Genomic DNA, 20,734 nt, shown 5'->3' with positions numbered 1-20,734 from the left:
GGTTAATAATTTTTTTATCCATTTAGCCAAATCCGAGTCTGGCGGGCCCACATATAGCTTAGCTTAGCTTAGCTTAGTTTAGCATAAATCACTGAATTAGATTAAACCATTAGCATCTCTGAACAAAAAATTACCAAAAAGTTTCGATAACTGTCCGATGTAAAACTTGACTCTTCTGTAGATACGTACTAAGATGGATGGTAAATAAAAAAAAGTTGCTGTTTTCTAGGCCGATATTGATAAGGACTATATACTCTCATTATGGCATATAATGGTGCAATGATATTATGTAGTGCCAGAAAAAAGTGCCCAGATAGGTGACGTGACCTCTTGCTTGCACAGGGAACAAATTCTGGTCACAGTGTATAATATCATTCAGGCATGTAATCAGCCGATGACAAAAAAAAAGAAGGAAGACGACACAACCCCCTCCCCCCTTTAAAAATGTATATATATATATATATATATATATATATATATATATATATATATATATATATATATATATATATATATATATATATATATATATATATATATATATATATATATGTACATTATGTGTATGTTTGTGTTTTTAAATAAATAATTATAAAAATTATAAACAAATAATAACAAATAATATTCTTTATATAAATATTTGATTTTGGCCAGACAATTTAAGCTTAGTTTTTTTTTAATCAGTTTAAATGTTTAGCAGTTTAATAGTCACCTAAATAATGTTTAATAGGTTTATAATTGTACCTGTGAAAATAGATCCACACACCCCCGCTAGATGGCGCCACTAACTGGGTTAGGCTAGTTCTCTTGTGTCCAAAGAATTATTTTTTCTGTAATTTAGTCGACTCTTTATTCCACGTGATAAATAAACTACTAGCCTGTCAACAATAACTGTAAAAAATATGAAGTCTAGCTGAATTGAGCAGCCTAATTACTTTAACATGCCAACCTGCAAAATATCATACATTGCTAAAAAGAGTTTATCTTTCGGCGTAGTCCCTGCTTTTTAATATTTTTAATTAATTATGAAATATATTTTTATACAATTGATGGGCAACGCAGTGGCCCAGTAGGTAGTGCTGTCGCCTCACAGCAAGAAGGTTGCTGGTTCGAGTCTCGGCTCAGTCAGTTGGCGTTTGTATGTGGAGTTTGCATGTTCTCCCTGTGTTCGCGTGGGTTTCCTCCGGGTGCTCCGGTTTCCCCCACAAGTCCAAAGACATGCGGTATAGGTAAATTGGGTATGCTAAAAATTGACCATAGCGTATGTGTGTGACTGAGTGTGTATGGATGTTTCCCAGTGATGGGTTGCAGCTGGAAAGGCATCCACTGTGTAAAACATGTGCTGGATAAGTTGGCGGTTCATTTCGCTGTGGCGACCCTGGATTAATAAAAGGACTAAGCCGAAACGAAAATGAATGAATGAATTTTTATACATTTATAATATAATCTAAATTTATGAACATTTCAGGTATTACATTTCAGGTGCTAAGCTCTAGCACTAAATAAATAAAGACAGATGACTTGCAGAGGATAATAACAAATGTGCATCTTGGCTTTATTTATAATGTACATAGAGCGCACATGGTCGTGATATGCAAATGTGAAAGCAAAAAAGTGCACAGCCACACACGCATTCAAATCGATTTCATAATCTTGCATATTGTCAGCAGCTTTATCATGCGCGCACATTATAGGACTACACTATATCATTGTAGTATATACACAGTAGCATAGTAGGTCATCCCTGAGTGACATCTGGAATGAAGCAGTTACTGCTCCTTCTTGTGCACAATGATGAACAATGAAGGTGCAAAGCATCAATCAGGTAGTCTGCTTTGATGACGATGAACCTCACTGAGTAACCCCCAACCCAAAAAAACAAACAAACAAAACTTCAAATTTACGCAAATTACAGGGGTTGCCCCATTGAGCTTGAAAAATACAGAAATCCGTATTTATACAGAAGAATCATAAATTACAACAGACAGGGTGCGAAAAGGTTAATAATTTTTTTTATCCATTTAGTCAAATCCAAGTTTGGCGGGAGCACATATAGCTTAGCTTAGCTTAGCATAAATCACTGAATCTGATTATACCATTAGCATCTCTGAACAAAAAATTACCAAAAAATTTCGATAACTGTCTGATGTAAAACTTCGTGAAAATACAGAAATCCATATTTATACAGAAGAATCACATCCCTGAACATTGCATCTGCTGCTACATCAAGTTCCTTAATTATTATTCTGGAATTATAGTACTAGCTATATAGTTCCTATACATATCAGCCTAGAAAATAAGAACTTTTCAAACTTGTTGTTTGTTTTCATTCTATTTACAAATACATAGAGTGGCAGATGACAGTTTGTACACTCAACCATCTGAGGCCCAGAAAACAGAGTACAGCCAAATATTGAGTCGAATGAGAGAGGAGCCCATCAAGGGTCTTGAGGGTCCAGATTATGTGACTGGCTCCAACTTACCCAGCCATTCTGACGTCCAGATTTCCTGCTTCACCGGCCTCAGGATACAGGTAGTTTTCTTGTGAGCAGCCTTATATTTTAGTACCTCAAATGTCACTGAACTAATATCTGCCTTTTTGTTTTGTCTGGCAGGGTCCAGCGTTCTTCCTGGAAGACGGCAAATCAGCTATTTCACTCAACGATGCCTTGATGTGGGCAAAAGTGAACCCTTTCTCTCCACTAGGGACGGGCGTACGCCTCAACCCATTCTGAGCACAAATACAACAAATGTGAGCAGTATTTTTGGTGGCTTCAGCTCTGGAAAATCAGCATCTTGAAAGAAGACAACATTCCTGTTTTCTCTCTGAAATCTTGATGTACAACATATAACAGCAGAATGTCACGTTGTGTTCAAATCCACTTTCGTTGAGGCTTTGCCACCATTCCATGCTTATTACATTCAGGATTGCAGTTTTTATGCAAAGAATTACAGCAAAACAAAAGTGCTGCTAGCGAATACACACACATCCACAGGAAAGACCAACAGCACAATTGCAGGAGGGTTATTTCTTTTATACAATAGTTCCGTTAACATGAGGAAAATATAAAGCAGTTTTTCTAAAATAAAACAGCAAAGCAACAACCATTGGACAAATATCAAGCTAATTTCAAGCTCAGATACAATTAGAACACCAGAACTATTGTATAAAGAGATTTTAATGCTGGAGACGGTCATGAAGATATGTATAAAGCAGAATATTTAATGCCTTTCTTCCTCATCCTACAACAGAAGCAGGTTCAGGTTTTCAGGTTTAGATGTTCAATCTATAGCTTAAAGATTGTAATTTAGTCGATGATATTGAGTTTGATCATTTGCATCATGAATTTGAAATGTCTCACAAGTAGATCTAACTTATTTCAAGACGAGTACAGGGTATTCATCTGCACATTTTCTTTGTTTGTTTGCGTATTTGATTTCATGAACAAAGGCAAAGTAGTTTTCCGTCTGAAATCAATTGTCTTGCCTGTTATATGTGGACTAATATTTCAGTAGAACCAAATATTAGAACTGAGGGTTTGAAGCCTCATGTTGTAACAATCAATATTTAATGATAGTTCATTTCATTTAGGAACTTTTGTGAATGGTTAAACAGAGCAGCTATGAGGCCAGAGATGTAATATTTATGTTCATAAATTATTGCAACGCTATTCACAATGAGTTTCAGTCTCGCTGTTCTATTCAATATATGTCTATATATGTCTGTTTAGGCAATACGTTTGAGAAATTGCACATATGGAGTGAGAAAACAAGACATTTCTGCTGATACATAGCTATATGTTATGTATTTCTGGAATTGTTGAATAGAGTGTGATTTGCATTGTAAAAAAACATCAGTTGCAATTGTTGTCACACATAACTCACACATAAAGTGGCTTTGAGGAATTATTTAATAAGATATTTTGGTTTTATTTTAGAAGAGCCAGATACAGAACCTATTTTCATCAAATTGCACTGTGAAATGTATTTATTTGTATATAGTTTTGTTCTAGAATCGATGTTTAAATTAGAGCTCAAATGAATGTACATATTGAATATCATTGTTCATGCAACAGAGGTCTTAAATCAGACTGAACCCGGACCTGTCTAAATTCTGCATGCTACAAGTGTCTTGTCTGTTTATTTTGACTGAGGATATCATAAATGTTCAAGGAGAGAGTCTTATATATATATGAACCGGCAGGAACTGTATCATTTACAATCACCTTTTTTGTGACTATGATTTGATAATTGCTATTAAAAAGCTCAAGTGTATTTCCAGGTTATTTTTCTTATAAGTGCAGCACTGCATTGTATTATTCATATAATTGATTCACGAATCAGTGTTTGAATCAAATAACAAGTCTTGAGACATACACTGTCAAAAGTCTTGTCGCCTATCCAAGATGTAGGAACAACAAATAATAACTTGACTTCTAGTTGACCATTTGGTATAAGAAGTTGCTTATATGAAAGGCAGAGGCCTCTAGATTACGGTTATTTTACCAAAATAAAATTTGATCAGGCCTTGATTCTTATCTATTTTTGACTATTACTTAACATAAATAGTATACAGTATAGAATATAAAGTCATGGTGCAGTGGAAAAAGAATTAATATTGTGTATGACTCCCATCCCATTTGTCATCTGGAATGGCAAAGAAAGCATTCTTGCAGGACTACCTGTGTTCATCAAGATTCTTTGGATTCATCTTCAATGCCTCCGCCTTCATCTTACCCCAGATATGCTCAATAATGTTCATATCTGGTGACTGGGCTGGCCAATCCTGAAGCACCTTGACCTTCTTTGCTTTCAGGAACTTTGATGTGGAGGCTGAAGTATGAGGAGTGCTATCCTGCAGAAGAATTTGCCCTCTCATGTGGTTTGTAAAATAATGGCCAGCACAAATGCCTAGATACTTCAGACTGTTGATGTTTCCAACCACTCTCCAGATCTCTCGCATGCCCCCATACTGAATGTAACCCCAAACCATAATTTTTCCTTCACCAAACTTGACTGATTTCTATGGGGTGCAGTTCAACCGATGATTCATCAGAAAAATCTACCTTCTGCCACTTTTTCCAAATGATCAACTAGAAGTTATTTATTTGTTGCTCTTACAACTAGGATTGACGGCAAGACATTTGCCAGGTAGTGTAAAAGCTGATGTGTTTGTTAAATACATTTACATTATGAACTGCTATGACAAAAGAAAGACCAATCAGACCAAGTATGCATATCTTTATTTATATGTAAGTTTATCATGCTTTGTTTGGCAGCAAAGAGTTTAGCAAAAGTACTACATTAGATTGAATTGTCTCCTTTTAAAGAGCCCATATTATGGGTTTTTGAAAATGCTCTTCCATGTAGTGTGTCACACAGCTCTAAGTGAAGTGAAATCTCCAGCTAAGGCTTAAATCTGTAAGTGTACAGTGTTTAAAACTATTGATTCATCTATAAAAGAGTCGACTCATAGTGCTTCAAACGAGTCGCCTTGATAACGAGTCATTAGGTGTTTCGCGATGACGCAGCCACGAAACACAAGTCTCGCCAGTAGTTACGCGCGCAAACCAGGGAGATTTGAAACCTGCGGCCCCGCCCACTAACACAGAAAAAACACTAGACACACACACACACAGACGCCGCCGGTCGAATGAAGTCACGCTGTGCTCAGATGGATAATATTGACAGTCTCTACCCAAAGATGAGTTGTTAACCTGGTACAGTACTCGCGGTTACTCTTTATATTCTCTTATCACATGTAAGCCACGTTAAAAACGCGACGCGTGCCGCTTTGTTTACGGATTTAACGTTAAAGGCTTTTGTGAGCTCGCGTTCCACTGCCGTTTGTCGTTGCTATGGCGATCGATCGTAAGCTAGGAGACAGGAGACTCGTGTCACTTTCCCTAGTTCTTCTGAGGAGCGTTTTGTGTGTGTGTGTGTGTGTGTGTGTGTGAGAGAGAGAGAGAGAGAAAGACTCGCGTCGCTTTCCCTAGTTCTTCTGAGGAGCGTTGTGTGTGTGTGTGTGTGAGAGAGAGAGAGAGAGAGAGAGAGAGAGAGAGAGAGAGAGAGAGAGAGAGACTCGCGTCGCTTTCCCTAGTTCTTCTGAGGAGCGTTGTGTGTGTGTGTGAGAGAGAGAGAGAGAGAAACTCGCGTCGCTTTCCCTAGTTCTTCTGAGGAGCGTTGTGTGTGTGTGTGTGTGAGAGAGAGAGAGAGAGAGAGAGAGAGAGAGAGACTCGCGTCGCTTTCCCTAGTTCTTCTGAGGAGCGTTGTGTGTGTGTGTGAGAGAGAGAGAGAGAGGGAGAGGGAGAGAGAGAGACTCGCGTCGATCTCCCCAGTTCTTCTGAGGAGGGTTGTGTGTGTGTGTGTGAAAAAAGCCTTACACTATGAAGCGCGTGTGCACTGTGACTACTTTTATATAGTTGATTAGCAGCTGGGCATTTCACTCTGTCTCGTGCTGAAGCCTGTCACTGTCGACCAATCGCAGCAGGCTGTCATCGGTCCAATCAGCGCAGATTAGCTTCGCGCTGAGGAGGGGGTTGGGAACAAATGAATCGCTGAACGATTCATATGGGAGTCGCTGGGATAATTAGGTAAAAATAAATGCAGATTATAAGACCATAAAAGTGTTTTATGACCTTGCATGCATATTAGACTGTTGTTGGAGACCCTTACAACCTAAATATGACCCTATTTCATGTATAATATGGGCTCTTTAAAACAGTTCAGATTGCAGCTTTTGAAAGTGTTGAAAAAACTGAAAGCATTAGTTTGGTAAAAAATAGAAAATTCACTATATTTTCTTTGACCAGTAATTTCTGACATGATAAATTTGCATCACATTAGGCATGCGGTTTATATTGATATAAACATAAGGACGTGCATGTCACAAGTGACTAATTTACAATCATTTTGTTAATGAAGATTCTTACGAAAAATAACTGATGTAGATTAGTTACGCAAAAAAAAATATTAGATTCTTTTAATGAATGATTTGCTGCCGTGATAGTGTTGTCTGTGCGTTGGTGGTCACGAACAAGACCAGGTGACCTTTGTGTATATTAATGCACTTAAAATAAGAAAATAAAAGGGTGGATGGGGCTTTGTGGGGGAGGTAGAGAGTCTATCTGTATTGGAGGAAACTCTTAAGCAGAGTAGGCAGTTTGAGGTGAGGAATCAAGTGCAGTCTGGATCGGCCCATGTAGTTTCGGATACTCAGTCTACACAGCTGACATAGAGACTGTGGTGTGGCTATAAAAAAAGAGAGTGAAGTTAACAACATTCCATTTTAATACAAATATATATATATATATATTTAACTATATAAAAATATAACCAATGTTCTAATCCTATCATGTTTTTAACTATCTCAGTAATAATTCAAGTTACTTTCATTTCAATATTTCTAAGCTTTTTTCCCTCAACAATAAAAATTAAGCCTTAAATGTTCTATGAACCTATTATTGCAGAACTTCTTTTTAGTAGGTTTATTAAAAGTTCAAAATTAGAAGTGAAAGTGGAAGTTCATTTTTAATAGAAGTTCATTTTAGTATTTTTACATTAACTATTAACAGAAGATGCAGCTCTGACTGACTGATTTGAACATGATTAAGTTTTTGCAAGACAATCTTCTACACCAGTGTTTCCCAACCCTGTTCCTGGAGGCACACCAACGGTACATATTTTGGATGTCTCCCTTTTCTGACCCATTAACTTCAGGTGTTGGAGTCTCTTCTGATGTTATGATAAGATGATTCAGGTGTGTTTGATTAGGGAGAGGATGAAAATGTGTACTGTTGGTGTGCCTTCAGGAACAGGGTTGGGAAACACTGTTCTACACAAAGCTAAAATAATCATACTTTTTGACATTCAAAATTCACACAGATATCAGTTACAACTTAAGGATTGAACAGGCATGGTCCTTCTGAACCACATTAGGTGCTTTTGCATGAGGCACTTACTATATACACTAGGAATTAAAAGCTGGACTACGAGATAAATTCAGCTACTACAACTATATCGAGAATTAGAAAAGAACACAAAGGTGCAGGTAAATGCTACTAACATTCGCTTTCTTTTTGGCTATGTTTTGTATTTCGATTGATTTACATCGCCCAGCCAAAGCACACTTAGGTCACGTTAGTTCCTATAGACCCTTTTCATATTTCCGGGTTTCTCAGCAGCAGAAGTCATCATAGTTGGGTAAACTTAGAGTGCAGTAAATTGAAGCATACAACAAATAATTTTTTTACAATCCTATTGGCTGAAGTAATAAAAAAAAAGCCATGACGGTGTTATCAAAACTTTCAGAAAAAGCAAAAAAAAAAAAATTGTGCGAGACTGATGATGGCAACCAGAGGACAGAATAACGTCAAATTTACACTCAGCCCCATACACGCTGTATTAGAAACAGCTTGCTTAAGCGGTAATTCGTTTTTTGTAATTTGACACAAAGATGATATAATGCATACATAAATGCATATAAATGTTCATACGATTTTTTTTAAATCTAAATATTAAAAACATTCAAGGATTTAAGATTTTGATGACAGTTAAACGTATCATAACAGTCTTGTGAAAAGGGTGCATTGTCTTAGACCAGTGGTGACCCTGTACCTGGAGATTGACCTTCCTGCAAAGTTCAGCTCCAACCTTGAGCAAACACACCTGAATTAATTAGGACAACAGCACTTGATAATTACAGGCAGGTGTGTTTGATATGGGTTGCAACTGAAATCTGCAGGAAGGTCGATCTCCAGGAACAGGGTTGGTCACCCCTGTCTTAAGGCTCGTTCACACCGGGGCGCTTTTCGTTTGCGTTTATCGTCAGCATTTTCTAGATGTTTTTCCGGATTCAAACCCAAGCGATTTTCACTGGCGTCAAGCAGAAGCGTATGCAAAATCACTCCTTGACGTGGCGCTACACAGCTTTAAGCTTCTGACACCCCCTTGTAACACAGAAGAAGAAGACAAAGTTGACACGTTTGTTGTTATGGATGGTTCATTTAAAGAACTTAGAATGACCAAGAGGCGACACTCAATAGAACGTCCCATTGCAACAGCAACACCCAGCAACAGGTCCGCGATTCCGCCATTTTGGAGTGAAAGCGATCTCATTGCTGTCGAGATGGCAAGCAGCTGCTTTTGTTTTTTATTTATTTATTTTAAAAGCGCATTAAAGCTGAGATACAACCTGAAAGACGACAATACAACACTTACTATCACAATCATCAACATTTTTAATAGTTTATTTAACAGACTATGCTGTTGTTCTATTGGAATTTTCATTCCAAAATGGCCGCCACGCCATCTAGTGGTTGTTTCCCAAATCGCACTAGTGTGTCGCCTCTTGATGATTCCATGCTCTTTGGTTCCGGTTCAAGCAGCAGGTCCAGCTCTAGCGATGAAGAAATGATTATTGTTTACCAGTGCAATAAGCAGCTCCACGTTCATATCGCCAACGGGCATCTTCTTTAACGTGCGCTCGCATTGACAGTTTTGCTCTTGAGCGCCTCCAAGTGCTGTTTACTGTAACTTCATCAACTCCGTGCATGTGAACAAGTGGCAATCTGATTAGTGGAGAAGGATTTGACGTGGTGCGTCAATACAAAACAACGAGCATAAGGCGTCATGAGGTGATAAACGTCGACAGAAAACGCACGGGCCTTTAGACCCTAATTTGATATAGGACCTATTTTAGTTTCCGCAAAAGGAGTTCATATCGCTAAAATAATTCCCAGCTCCCGTGGTGTGTAAACACCCAAAAGTAGGTACTTCCACCAATAGTTCTAAGAACTATAAATCCAAATGTAATCGATTCTCCAGTCTGAAAGCCTCTTTGGTTGCTAAAAATAACAAAATACTAAGTAGAACTATATAACAACAAAAAGCTGTCAAATTCAACAGAACAGCCTTACCCTCATAAAGAAGTAGTACAGCCTCTGCTGTACTGCTGGGTGGCGCTGTTTCCACTGGCTTTTGTAACTCTAGGTTGCGAGCATTAATGCTAGCACCAAACTCCAGTAGCACCTTGATAATTTCTGGACTGTCTTTTTGTGCTGCTGCATGAAGGGGAGTGTCCAGAAAACGTCCTTTCTGCACATTGGCTCCTAAGAAAAACAGGTAAAATCATCGAGACCAGATCAAAAGGTGTGATGCCCTCACATATACAGTACACACCAAAGTATTTTTTTTTGTGTGTGGTTTGCATAGTAAAAGTGTGCACAAAGACACTGAGGCTTATGCTGTCTTCACATTATTGTACATTTACTACTTTATGTTTCTGAGGTCAAAATGATGTGTTTGTGGCATAGTAGCATGTTTTATTTTTAAATATACCTGACATGCACTAGCAGTACACCAAAGCATGATGTTTACAGTCACAATTGGATCTAAGTCAAAAAGGCTGAGCTTGGTTGGCTGCAGACTCTATAGCGGCTTGTCTGATGTCCTATATTGTATACTTACGCTAAGCTATCACGATAAGAAACTTGTCAGTTAAATACATGTTTTTGGGAGTGTATAAAACATAAAATATGCACCAAATGTATAATAAATAATGTATAACCACATATATTCAAGATTTAACAAACAAAAAAGGTCACTACAGTTCAACAACAACATACTGCAATCAGCTTCTTTGCCACATTTTTTAAATTTAATGATAGGGCCAAATCTGAAGCATCCTAGTTGCAAATATGACTTTTGGATGTGCTTATACTTTCATATAAAACAAACTCTTGTGTGATAGTTTCAATTCGCTTGAATAAATATAAATTCTGCCATCCGAACCCTGTCGTGCACCAAATAAGTAAACCACAACTACTATAAAAGCAGTTATCTTTCTGAGCCAAGAGAATGTGCTACAAGTATGGTTCAATTTTTAGAAGCCACCCAAGTTATGACAAGGAAACTTCTGCTTATGATAATTCCAGTTACATGTGAAGGTACCATTCATCTATTCACCTCCATCCAGAAGTTTCTGGGCACACTGGAGCTGCTGGGAAGCACAGGCGATGTAGAGAGGTGTTCCCAGGTGGGGGATGTCGAAATCTACATCTGCTCCCCATGAGATGAGAGAATCTATACATGCCGCCCTGCCTGAAAAAGCAAACACATCTGTCTTTATCATTTACTCTACTGTTTACTGTAAAGTTGTAGTCACATACATGATATTTGTAAAGCAAAAAGTGTTCATTCTCAATAACATAGTAAGTTCACGCAGAACTCCCCAAACTGCATTATGAGGTCAGCATGGTGAAATCTGTGAGTGTTAAACTACACTTTAAATTATAAACATTCAAATCGATGTGTTTTTGCACTCAAATTAGCATGATAAATTAGCTACCTTTGCTAGTTGCCTCATGAATTGGCGAAGGTTGGCACACTTCTCCCTGTGGTTTTGCTCCATGTTCCAACAGTACTTCTGTGCAGGAGACACTTCCTGCTGAGCAGGCATTAAACAGCGGTGTCACACCATCAATGGTCGTGGCATTTACCTGACACATAAAAAAACATGCTAACAGCACTCCACAGACACTGAGAGGGGTCTGGATGCAGATCTGGTGCAGTTACAATCTGAGCTGCATGCAATGCTTTTAATGCACACACTTAACCCCACCCCTAACCCCCCCCCCCCCCCCCCCCCCCCCCCAAGTGACGTCACTACCTCTATTGAGTGCAATGTGTCTGACATTGAAAGTCTGAGATTTGCATTCTCCAAGTCTGCATTAAGATACTATTGCAGAAACTACTACTCAGATCACATAATTTTATTTACAGTATGTGTGTCTATATACAGTATAAATAGAAAGAGTACAGAAGTATGTTTACTTGACAAACAAATATATATATATATATATATATATATATATATATATATATATATATATATATATATATATATATATATATATATATATATATATATATATATATATATATATATATATATATATAGAAAGTCAAGCCCTAAAATTATTCATACCCGTCGCAAATTCTGACTTAATTCAACCATCAAAGTTTTTGAATAAATGACACAGGCTTCTGCCAAATGATAATAAGACGATGTACAAGAGGCATCATTATTATTTACACCCTTCCCGATAATTGATATGCAAGCCATTACTGGCTATTACAGCGATCAATTGCTTCCTATAATTGCTGATCAACTTTTTGCTTGCCCCCACTGGTATTTTTGCCAATTAATCCTTTATGATGTGCCCCAAGTCTTTCAGGTTGGAGGGTCTCCTCACATCAACCTGATCTTTAGCATCTTTTACAGATTCTCAATTGGATTTAAGTCAGGACTCTGGCTGGGCCACTGCAAAATATTAACATTTTTGTCTGCTAACCGTTTCTTCACCACATTTGCTGTGTGCTTTAGGTTGTTGTCATGCTGAAATGTCAAATGGTGCCCAAGGCTAAGTTTTTCTGCAGACTACCTGATGTTGTTGTTGAAAATTTTGATGTATTGCTGATTAGGTTACCTGGTCTTTTGCAGGCTTGACTGTGTACATAACAGTAGGATAAGTTGTGTGTGTATATATATATATATATATATATATATATATATATATATATATATATATATATATATATATATATATATATATATATATATATAATGCTTGATTTTTATAATACTTAGAATATTTATACTTTTATATTATATTTTAGTTGTTTCAATACTTTTCTTTTAATTTACAATTATTACTTTTCTGTTTCGCAATTGCTCCTAGTCACCTTTAATGTGCTGTTTAACAACTGTAACTCACATTGGCACCAGCATCTATGAGTGCCCTGGCACAGGCTACATGATCTCCCAGACAAGCTTCATGTAGTGGAGTCACATGATCGATGGTGACAATATTTGCACTGTAACCCTGGTAATATGAAGAAAAAAGGTTTAACATAGTAGAACATACAGTACTATTTTCTTATATATATATATATATATATATATATATATATATATATATATATATATATATATATATATATATATATATATATATATATATATATATACATATATATATATATATATATATATATATATATATGTATATATATATATATATATATATATACTATTTTACAGTTTTTAGGCAATTTTGTTAAATATGTGTGTGTGTGTATATATTTGTAAACCTGTGAGAGAAGAGTCTTCAGTGCCAGAAGTCGACCTTGACATGCAGCTTCATGGAGCGGAGAACGATCCGCCCAAGATCCTGTGAGACAGAAATGAACATGAACTCTTATTCATACATATTAATTATTCTTCTGATTAAATAAATGGACAGATAAATGCCATTTTATCTCAGAAAGCACAACAACCCTCAAAAAAATGCTGAATGTATATCAAAAGTTACATTAACATAATGTATGGCAATCAGCCTTTTCTGCATTTAAAAGCGGACAAATAGCACTATCATGTAATTCAAGAGCTTTAAATACACCCACTCAGCCACAATCAGTCTGGACATAATTTTAAGTAGACTAAAGTGAGAGTGGTGTGTGAATACAGGTGATTTTGACACTGCCCATTGACAGCTGTTGAGAAAAGAGCTTTTGAGTGGAACTGCTGAAAATTGCAAAGCATTTTCAAATATCCACGAGAGTATATCGGCTCCCTTTATGCAACAAAGGTCGATTCATTTCAACTGCTGGGCCGTTTAAACAGATTCCCCTGTGCTGCTGCAATACAAAATGATGTCACTACCTACAATAAACAATCACATTTGGACTGTAATTGTCTCCATATATAGGAATGAAAGCAATAACAGCTATTTTGTTTTCTATACAGACTGGAAAACTAGATTAAATATTTTCTCTCTCATGTCAATGCAATGTTATTCAAGTTGATGTGTATTTATATTTATTCCCATTTTGCATGATTTCTAGCTGAACATTGTTCTTTTGTTTACACATGTATAGAGAATAGAAATTGTCTGACCAGCCTGATCTGGTTATTTGGGGACATTCTACTCTGCCAGGTACTCATCCCCACATGACTGCATCTAAAAAGGTTACACTTTTTAAATAGAAACTCTCAATCCCCTTGCTTAAAATAGACGGTTAACGTAGATTTGTTGTATTATTTAAATGGTTTGAGCATGTTTTAATGAGTCCTGCTCACAGAATATATGAAGTCATTCTGCAGAAATTAAAGTTAGTGCATCTTGTAACCTCCAATGTACACAATTATTAACATCAGATCGTCAATATTGTGTTCCCAGATGTGTTAGAAATAGGACAAAAGTATCATTTAAACCTCAAGCAATTACGTTTTTAAATTCCTCCTCTCTCAGTAGCAGTTGATGGTCAGTATATTGGATATTTATTTCGAGATCGAAGTTCCATGGTACTTCAGGCTTTTAAATGATTTATTTATTTGCCAAATGTGAAATTGTTAGTTGTATTGTGGGTGTATGCTGTAAATGAAATTTCTCTACGGGTACAAATAAAGTTAACTAACTAACAATTATCTTATTCATTATTTTTATGTATATTTTAGCTGTGTATATATGTAAATAAATGACCCCCTTCCCTTTATCACATACAAATTCATTAATTAAAAACAAGGATTAAAGAAACTCATACTTCTCACATTATTTTGTTTAATATTTTATATTTTTATTTTATTTTATTTATATAATATTTTATTCATTCATTTTCTTTTTTGGCTTAGTCCCTTTATTAATCTGGGGTCGCCACAGCGGAATGAACCACCAACTTATCCACCATATGTTTTACGCAGCGAATGCCCTTCCAGCTGCAACCCATCAATGGTAAACATTCACACACACTCATTCACACACATACACAATAGACAATTTAGCTTACCCAATTCACCTATACCCAGGCATGGGGCGATAACTGTTTTCGAGGTATATCGCGGTTTTAAAAAGTCAAGGTTTTAAAACCGCCCAAATTTTCTGCAATACCGTTATTAATGTATATGTAAAGTTTTTTACTGTTTTGTTTTTTAAGACAACAGTATCTCCAGCAGAAAAGATATCCAAGATGCCGTTTTAAATTGTAATGAAATCTGTGTTTTGGAACCTAATAAAGACATCAGAAGTCAATGATTCATTTGAATTATTCAGCCTGACATGTTTACTGCTCCAAAATATTTGTAATGTTTATTAAAGTAAAATATATATTGTTCGAAGGGGAAAAAAGTTTTTATTTTTACCCAGACATTTAAAAATAACTTATTTTAGAGCAGTAATCAATATCATAAAACCGTGATATTTTTATCCAAGGTTGTCATACCGTCAGATTCTTATAGCTGCCCATGCCTACCTATACCACAAGTGTTTGGACTTGTGGGGGAAACCGGAGCACCTGGAGGAAACCCACATGAACACAGGGAGAACATGCAGACTCCACACATAAACGCCAAATGACCCAGCCAAGGCTCGAACCAGCAACCTTCATGCTGTGAGGAAAACGTGCTACCCACTGTGCCACCGTGCAGCCCTAATATTTTATATAACATTAAATTTTACTGCTTTTTACTGAGTTTATGGTCAGTTAGTTGGTAAGGTTTCTTACTATAAATAGAAATGCTACTAGTACTACTACTACTACTAATAATAATAATAATAATAATAATAATAATAATAATAATAATAATGATAATAAACATTGTTTGTTTGTTTTTTGTCATTTTAAGTTAAGATCTTTTTTTTAAATATACATTTTTAATGAATCACAGGAAAAAGTATCACATAAAAAAGTCTTCCTTTTTTCCTCTTGTTTAATGTATGCTCTTTTGTGAATAAAGTTTCAATTCAGATATATTTGTAAATCACATCTTAGAACAAAAATAACAATCACAATACAGTGATATCTCTTAGCAATATCTTACATGCTCCACAGATCAATTTAGAAAATTTCTCAATTAAACAACTGCATTAAACATCCCAGTACCCACAGAATCAACAAACACAACTACCAACAGCACTGCCTTCAGACAAGTTCTATTTAGCACCAAAATCACAGAGTAATGTAGAGCACAGAGCAGTTGTGTGGGTATCTTCATTACTACCAGCACAACTATAGATATGTATCTGTTTAGAATGTATATATTTAGCACGGGTTCAGTCTAGCGACGACAACTGTCTTCTGCCATTCCTGTCACAGAACTAGAGGTTCCTTTACGTACCCAAATCTCCATCGCCCCACGGCACATCTAGCCATTCATACACATACGCCATATCCTGTAAATGAAAGCACGGCTGTCATCTTGGGACACACACACAAAAAAACAGCCGTCTTCTCTTTTTAGCTCAGCTGAGCAAGGAAGATGTTTTACCACAACTGAGAATCCAGACTGACATGTGGAGCTTTGGGTCACAGCTGCACTTTAGTCAGTTACAATGATACTAGACTACTAGGGGCTTTAATTTATGATCTGATTTGTGTTTTCTAGAGGATAAATTATGTAAAAAATATATATTGACAATGTATATCAGAGCTCCACTTTCACTAATCATTGATTGTTGCCTGATGGGAATTTCTCCCAGTGAATGCGGGTTGTTTAACAGCAAGTAGGCTTTATAGAGAGACTCTGAGAGATTCATGAATATTTCAGTTCCTGTGTTCATGTGGCTACAGCTGGGCTCCAAGGACACTAGGACCACTTGTAACTTTCCTGCTTTTTTAGGCTCACAGAAACAGACAGCCTTTTTAACCATTCATGGTGCATTACAATGATATAAAAGAAACTTTTTTTAAATACACATTAAAGCCATATTTAGAAATGCAGGACTCCTAACTCACATTAGCTTACACTGTTTACTAGGCTGTTAACTCATGTTAAGAGGGTTCAGATGTCACTAACTAGAAATGACTAAACTTAGCTACATGTAGCAATAAAATCAGTAACATTTTTACAGACATTTTAACCTCTAACAGCTACTAGCCCAGGTACACAGCATAATAAACATGCACTTAAACATGCACAGATTTAAAAATATATATATTAAACCATAACCACAATTTAACCAGGATTTTGCTATACTAATGATGTTTTAACCACTGTATTTAAACTGAGGTAACAATATATGCTATTATTTAATTCTATTCACTTAATTAAAGATTAATTATACATGTTGCTAAAACATATATGCATTTATATAGACGAATGTTCTTATGAGCAAGAAGAAACATTAATACAATGACAAAAAATGCCTTTTCGGTTTGTAAATGACAAATTTATAGCTTTATAGTTTTATAACATTGTTAACTAGATTATTGCTTGCTTGCTGTGCTGCATGTAGTCTGCAAATACTGAAGCTAACCAGTTTTAGAGTTGTGGGAAATGTGAGAAAGATTAACCAAGCTTTGGAACAAAATGTTCCACCACTGAAAATGATAATGATGTGTTTAAGGTTTTTTAATCTTTTAAGTATAATAATTTTATAAAACCTCAAGCAAATTTAACCTTTAACATGATTACTCACAAAATCATAGCAAATTCATATCATTTTGTTGCATTGAGAATGATGTGTGTAGGTGTGAATAAGGCATTTATTATCTATTATTTTCTTATTTTATTCATTTTAATGCATTCAATAACATATATCAAAACCATTTTAAGAAGGTTTTATCACACATTAACAAGAATGAAAAAATAATGCTATTATAATAAATTAATAAATATAGTATTATTATTATTATTATTATTATTATTATTATTATTATTATTATTATTATTATCATCTACACTACCATTTAGATATAACTGTCCGCCAATGTAAATGCGCTGCTGCAAGATGAGCAATTTGTATAAAGGCACATTTATTTACACGTGTCGTTAACTCACCTTGACTAATCAAAACACCCCAGCGCGATTTCTTTTTCGCAGAAAACTCATCGACGTCCTCTCGCTTTCTTTTTCTGGCAGTATTATCAGAGTGCTCGGGCTCTCTGCACGGAACTTCAGGCATGTTTGCATCAGCACTGTCCTCCTCTTTACACGGGGTACAGCGAGTATGACCAGCGCCTTTCTCTGATTGGCTGCTCGGCTTGTTGTTGTTTTACTAGAGCCGTGTGACTGCTGCAAGATTTACCATATGAATATTTATTAGGTCATGCTGACGTCGCTTGGTATCCTTTCTGCGGAGTGCAGTCGCCTAAGGTCATTAATATTCATAAGCTGAACCTTTTCCACACCTACTGGAATCGCGTCACGTTACGTAATGCATATTAATGAAGTAAATCTTAGTAGCATGTCAGTTGGCTGTTTATTACTATTTATATCTCAGGTTAAGATTAGAACGGTGCCATTATTATTCCGAAGCAAGTTGCTAGTAATAGTCTCTGCATGGATTTTCCCCTACACATTGAAAGGTTTAAAAATCTTGGTTGTTTATTTATTTGTTTGTTTGTTATTTTATTAATGCACACTCGCTGTATGTGTCAGTGAGCTATTCCTGTTACGTAATTTTTAGCACACATCTTGTGTCATGCAATCAAATCAATTTATTTCAGATGGTGTAACTTTCATATTGTGTTACTCGCATGTTATTCAGGTCTATATTCTACATGACACCAAAATAGAGAAAAAATGTAGCACAAAATCTACAAAATATCATTTGAAGCATAAGAAACAAGCTTTCTCAAAAAACTAAAACATGTAAAAGACTACAGTCAAATTATTAATGAATAATTGTGAGCAATATTAATAAATATTTTAATGCACCACTCATTTTTGTTATGTGACACTAAAAATATAATTTAAAAGGTTTTATGTATAATAAATGTATCCAGAATCTACTGAGCCATAAAACAGATTATAATTTTCCCTATTAGATAACAACAACCTAATTTTAGGTTACAAACTGGGCCATGCAAAAGATACTTTCTCTTTTACTCCCTGTAAAAGAAGTAAAGATTTACCAGTGTAACTTATATACAGACACAACAGGCTCCAAAATAACTATTTAACCACAATGTGTGCCTACTTACTGTGCCCTTGGCCAAAATCATAGAACTCAGCTGCGATCCGTGCCGCTTCCTTACGATTTCCTTTAACCACATAGAAGTGAGTCAGTATGTTCAAGCTAATCTTGACAAAAAGTTTAAAGCAAAAAAGGACAAAAATTGATAAGTAGACGTTGGTATTTGAGCCGAAAGGCCGCTCCTCTAAAATCTCAGTCATTGCTGCTGCTCAGTAACTGTGAATGTTTTGGAATGAGATCCAGGGATGTGTTGATGGGGATCATATGCCAAGCTGGCCCAGTTATTCCCCAAAGCAGCTGAGCCCAGAGTAGGGATGAGATAAGGCAGCTGTACTTTTAGCCAGTGGAAAATGGGCCACTTGACTGAGGCCTAACAATAGGTGTTGTCATTCGCTGAGGTGTTTGTGAAAGCTTTGCATTCCAACGCACTGTTTGTATTTACAATATATTGCTGATATTATAATACATAAAACAACGGAGTTACTAAAGTATTTGGTTGCTATCAACAGATGTGACATATTTTGACAGTAGGTATGAGTTTGCTTGTACTTTATATTTGTGGAAATGAGGCAATACAGTAGGTTTATTGTTGTTTGTAATAATCATATTAGCACAACATTACATTATACATTACAATATTATATATAATACAACACCCACCCCCCCCCCCCTCTCTCTCTCTCTCCCAGTTCACTTCCTGTCTGTAAAACTGTCCTATCCACTTAATAAAGGCCAAAAATAAATCTTTTTAAAAAAGAGTTTATTATTGCTCTGATTTTTGTCTGGAAAGTTTCAATTGCAGTTAGTATTTTGGTTGGGGATGATTATTCATTCATTCATTTACTTTTCGGCTTAGTCCCTTTATTAATCTGGGGTCGCCACAGTGGAATGAACCGCCAACTTGTCCAGCACAGCACATGCCCTTCCAGCCGTAACCCATCTCTGGGAAGGGATGATTATTTATTTATTTATTTATTTTGGAAAGTTTTTTTCCCCTAAGAAGCTAGACTACAATTCACTAATAAGGTCAATACATAGAGAAGAAGCCATATTTCTATAGTTATATTTAGTTTTAACGAACACAGATTTGGGTTAATTTGTGTTTTTATATTTTATATGATTTTATATAAAAATGGTTATACTTTTTTCTGGTGAAGTTGCTAAAGGCAAGTCGATTGTTGTTGTAAGCAAAGGGCTATAGCCTAAATGTTTTTATTTTAAAGCACGACATTGAATTACTGAACAGTTACATACTTTCCCTGCTGAAAAATCCAGCTTAAACCAGCCTAGGCTGGTTGGCTGGTTTTAGCTGGTTGGTTTTAGAGGGGTTTTGGCCATTTCTAGGCTGGTTTCCAGCTATTTCCAACCTGGTCTTAGCTGGTCAGGCTGGAAAATGACCAGCCTGGTTTAAGCCGGACATAGCTGGTTTAGGCTGGGCTCCCAGCCTGGCTAGGCTGGTCAAGCTGGAAATGGCTGGAAACCAGCCTGGAAGTGACCAAAACCCCTCTAAAACCAGCCTGGTCGACCAGCTAAAACCAGCCCACCAGCCTAGACTGGTTTAAGCTGTTTTTTTTTCAATAGGGTTAAACAATTGAAAGGTACAGTATGATTACCAGTAAAACAACTACACATGAACATTAAACAATGTTAGTTTTAAGTGATGTATTTGTGTGCTGATCATCTGATCAACATTCAGCTCTCTTAGTGTTAATTTAAAGGGTAAATGTGTTCATTTTCATTTGAGTAACTCTTTAAAAAGT

General features: G+C 36.1%; 2 protein-coding genes across 4 annotated transcripts in view; one reads left to right on the top strand and one right to left on the bottom strand.

Moving 5' to 3' along the window:
* wdr17 (WD repeat domain 17) overlaps positions 1–4,228 on the top strand; it is a 37,845-nt gene extending 33,617 nt beyond the window's left edge. The window contains exons 29-30 of the mRNA XM_056457440.1: positions 2,350–2,533; positions 2,616–4,228. Coding sequence (XP_056313415.1) covers positions 2,350–2,533; positions 2,616–2,735 — 304 coding nt within the window. The 3' untranslated portion in view covers positions 2,736–4,228. The remainder of the gene's footprint in view (positions 1–2,349; positions 2,534–2,615) is intronic.
* Positions 4,229–6,720: 2,492 nt separating this feature from the next.
* On the bottom strand, positions 6,721–19,215 carry asb5b (ankyrin repeat and SOCS box containing 5b). Of its 3 annotated transcripts, XM_056457426.1 has the most exons (8): positions 17,837–17,919; positions 16,175–16,229; positions 13,153–13,232; positions 12,777–12,884; positions 11,348–11,498; positions 10,966–11,100; positions 9,918–10,109; positions 6,721–7,251 (listed from the first exon to the last, which is right to left on the bottom strand). In XM_056457426.1, exons 2-8 carry the CDS (start codon positions 16,224–16,226, stop codon positions 7,124–7,126), a joined length of 846 nt encoding a protein of 281 aa, XP_056313401.1. In that variant the 5' UTR covers positions 16,227–16,229; positions 17,837–17,919; the 3' UTR covers positions 6,721–7,123. The 3 variants fall into 3 exon arrangements, with proteins under 3 accessions (XP_056313401.1, XP_056313387.1, XP_056313394.1); XM_056457412.1 differs by lacking the exons at positions 16,175–16,229; positions 17,837–17,919 and adding an exon at positions 18,982–19,215; XM_056457419.1 differs by lacking the exon at positions 16,175–16,229 and having other exon boundaries at positions 17,837–18,035.
* Positions 19,216–20,734: the final 1,519 nt, after the last annotated feature.

This window comes from Danio aesculapii, chromosome 1 (assembly GCF_903798145.1).
Source record: "Danio aesculapii chromosome 1, fDanAes4.1, whole genome shotgun sequence".
Lineage (NCBI taxonomy): Eukaryota > Metazoa > Chordata > Actinopteri > Cypriniformes > Danionidae > Danio > Danio aesculapii.
The sequence above is the reverse complement of the archived record's forward strand: the minus strand, read 5'-3'. Positions and strand labels throughout refer to the sequence as shown.

What these genes read in the sequence shown, in the direction of transcription:
- asb5b (XM_056457412.1), bottom strand. Translation starts at nt 19,174, where the DNA reads ATGACTGAGATTTTAGAGGAGCGGCCTTTCGGCTCAAATACCAACGTC. An exon ending in TGATTTTGGCCAAGGGCACA is followed by an intron (nt 13,233 to 18,981) that starts GTAAGTAGGCAC and finishes TCTGTCTCACAG; the next exon opens with GATCTTGGGCGGATCGTTCT. An exon ending in CCAGAAACTTCTGGATGGAG is followed by an intron (nt 10,110 to 10,965) that starts GTGAATAGATGA and finishes TGTTTTTCTTAG; the next exon opens with GAGCCAATGTGCAGAAAGGA.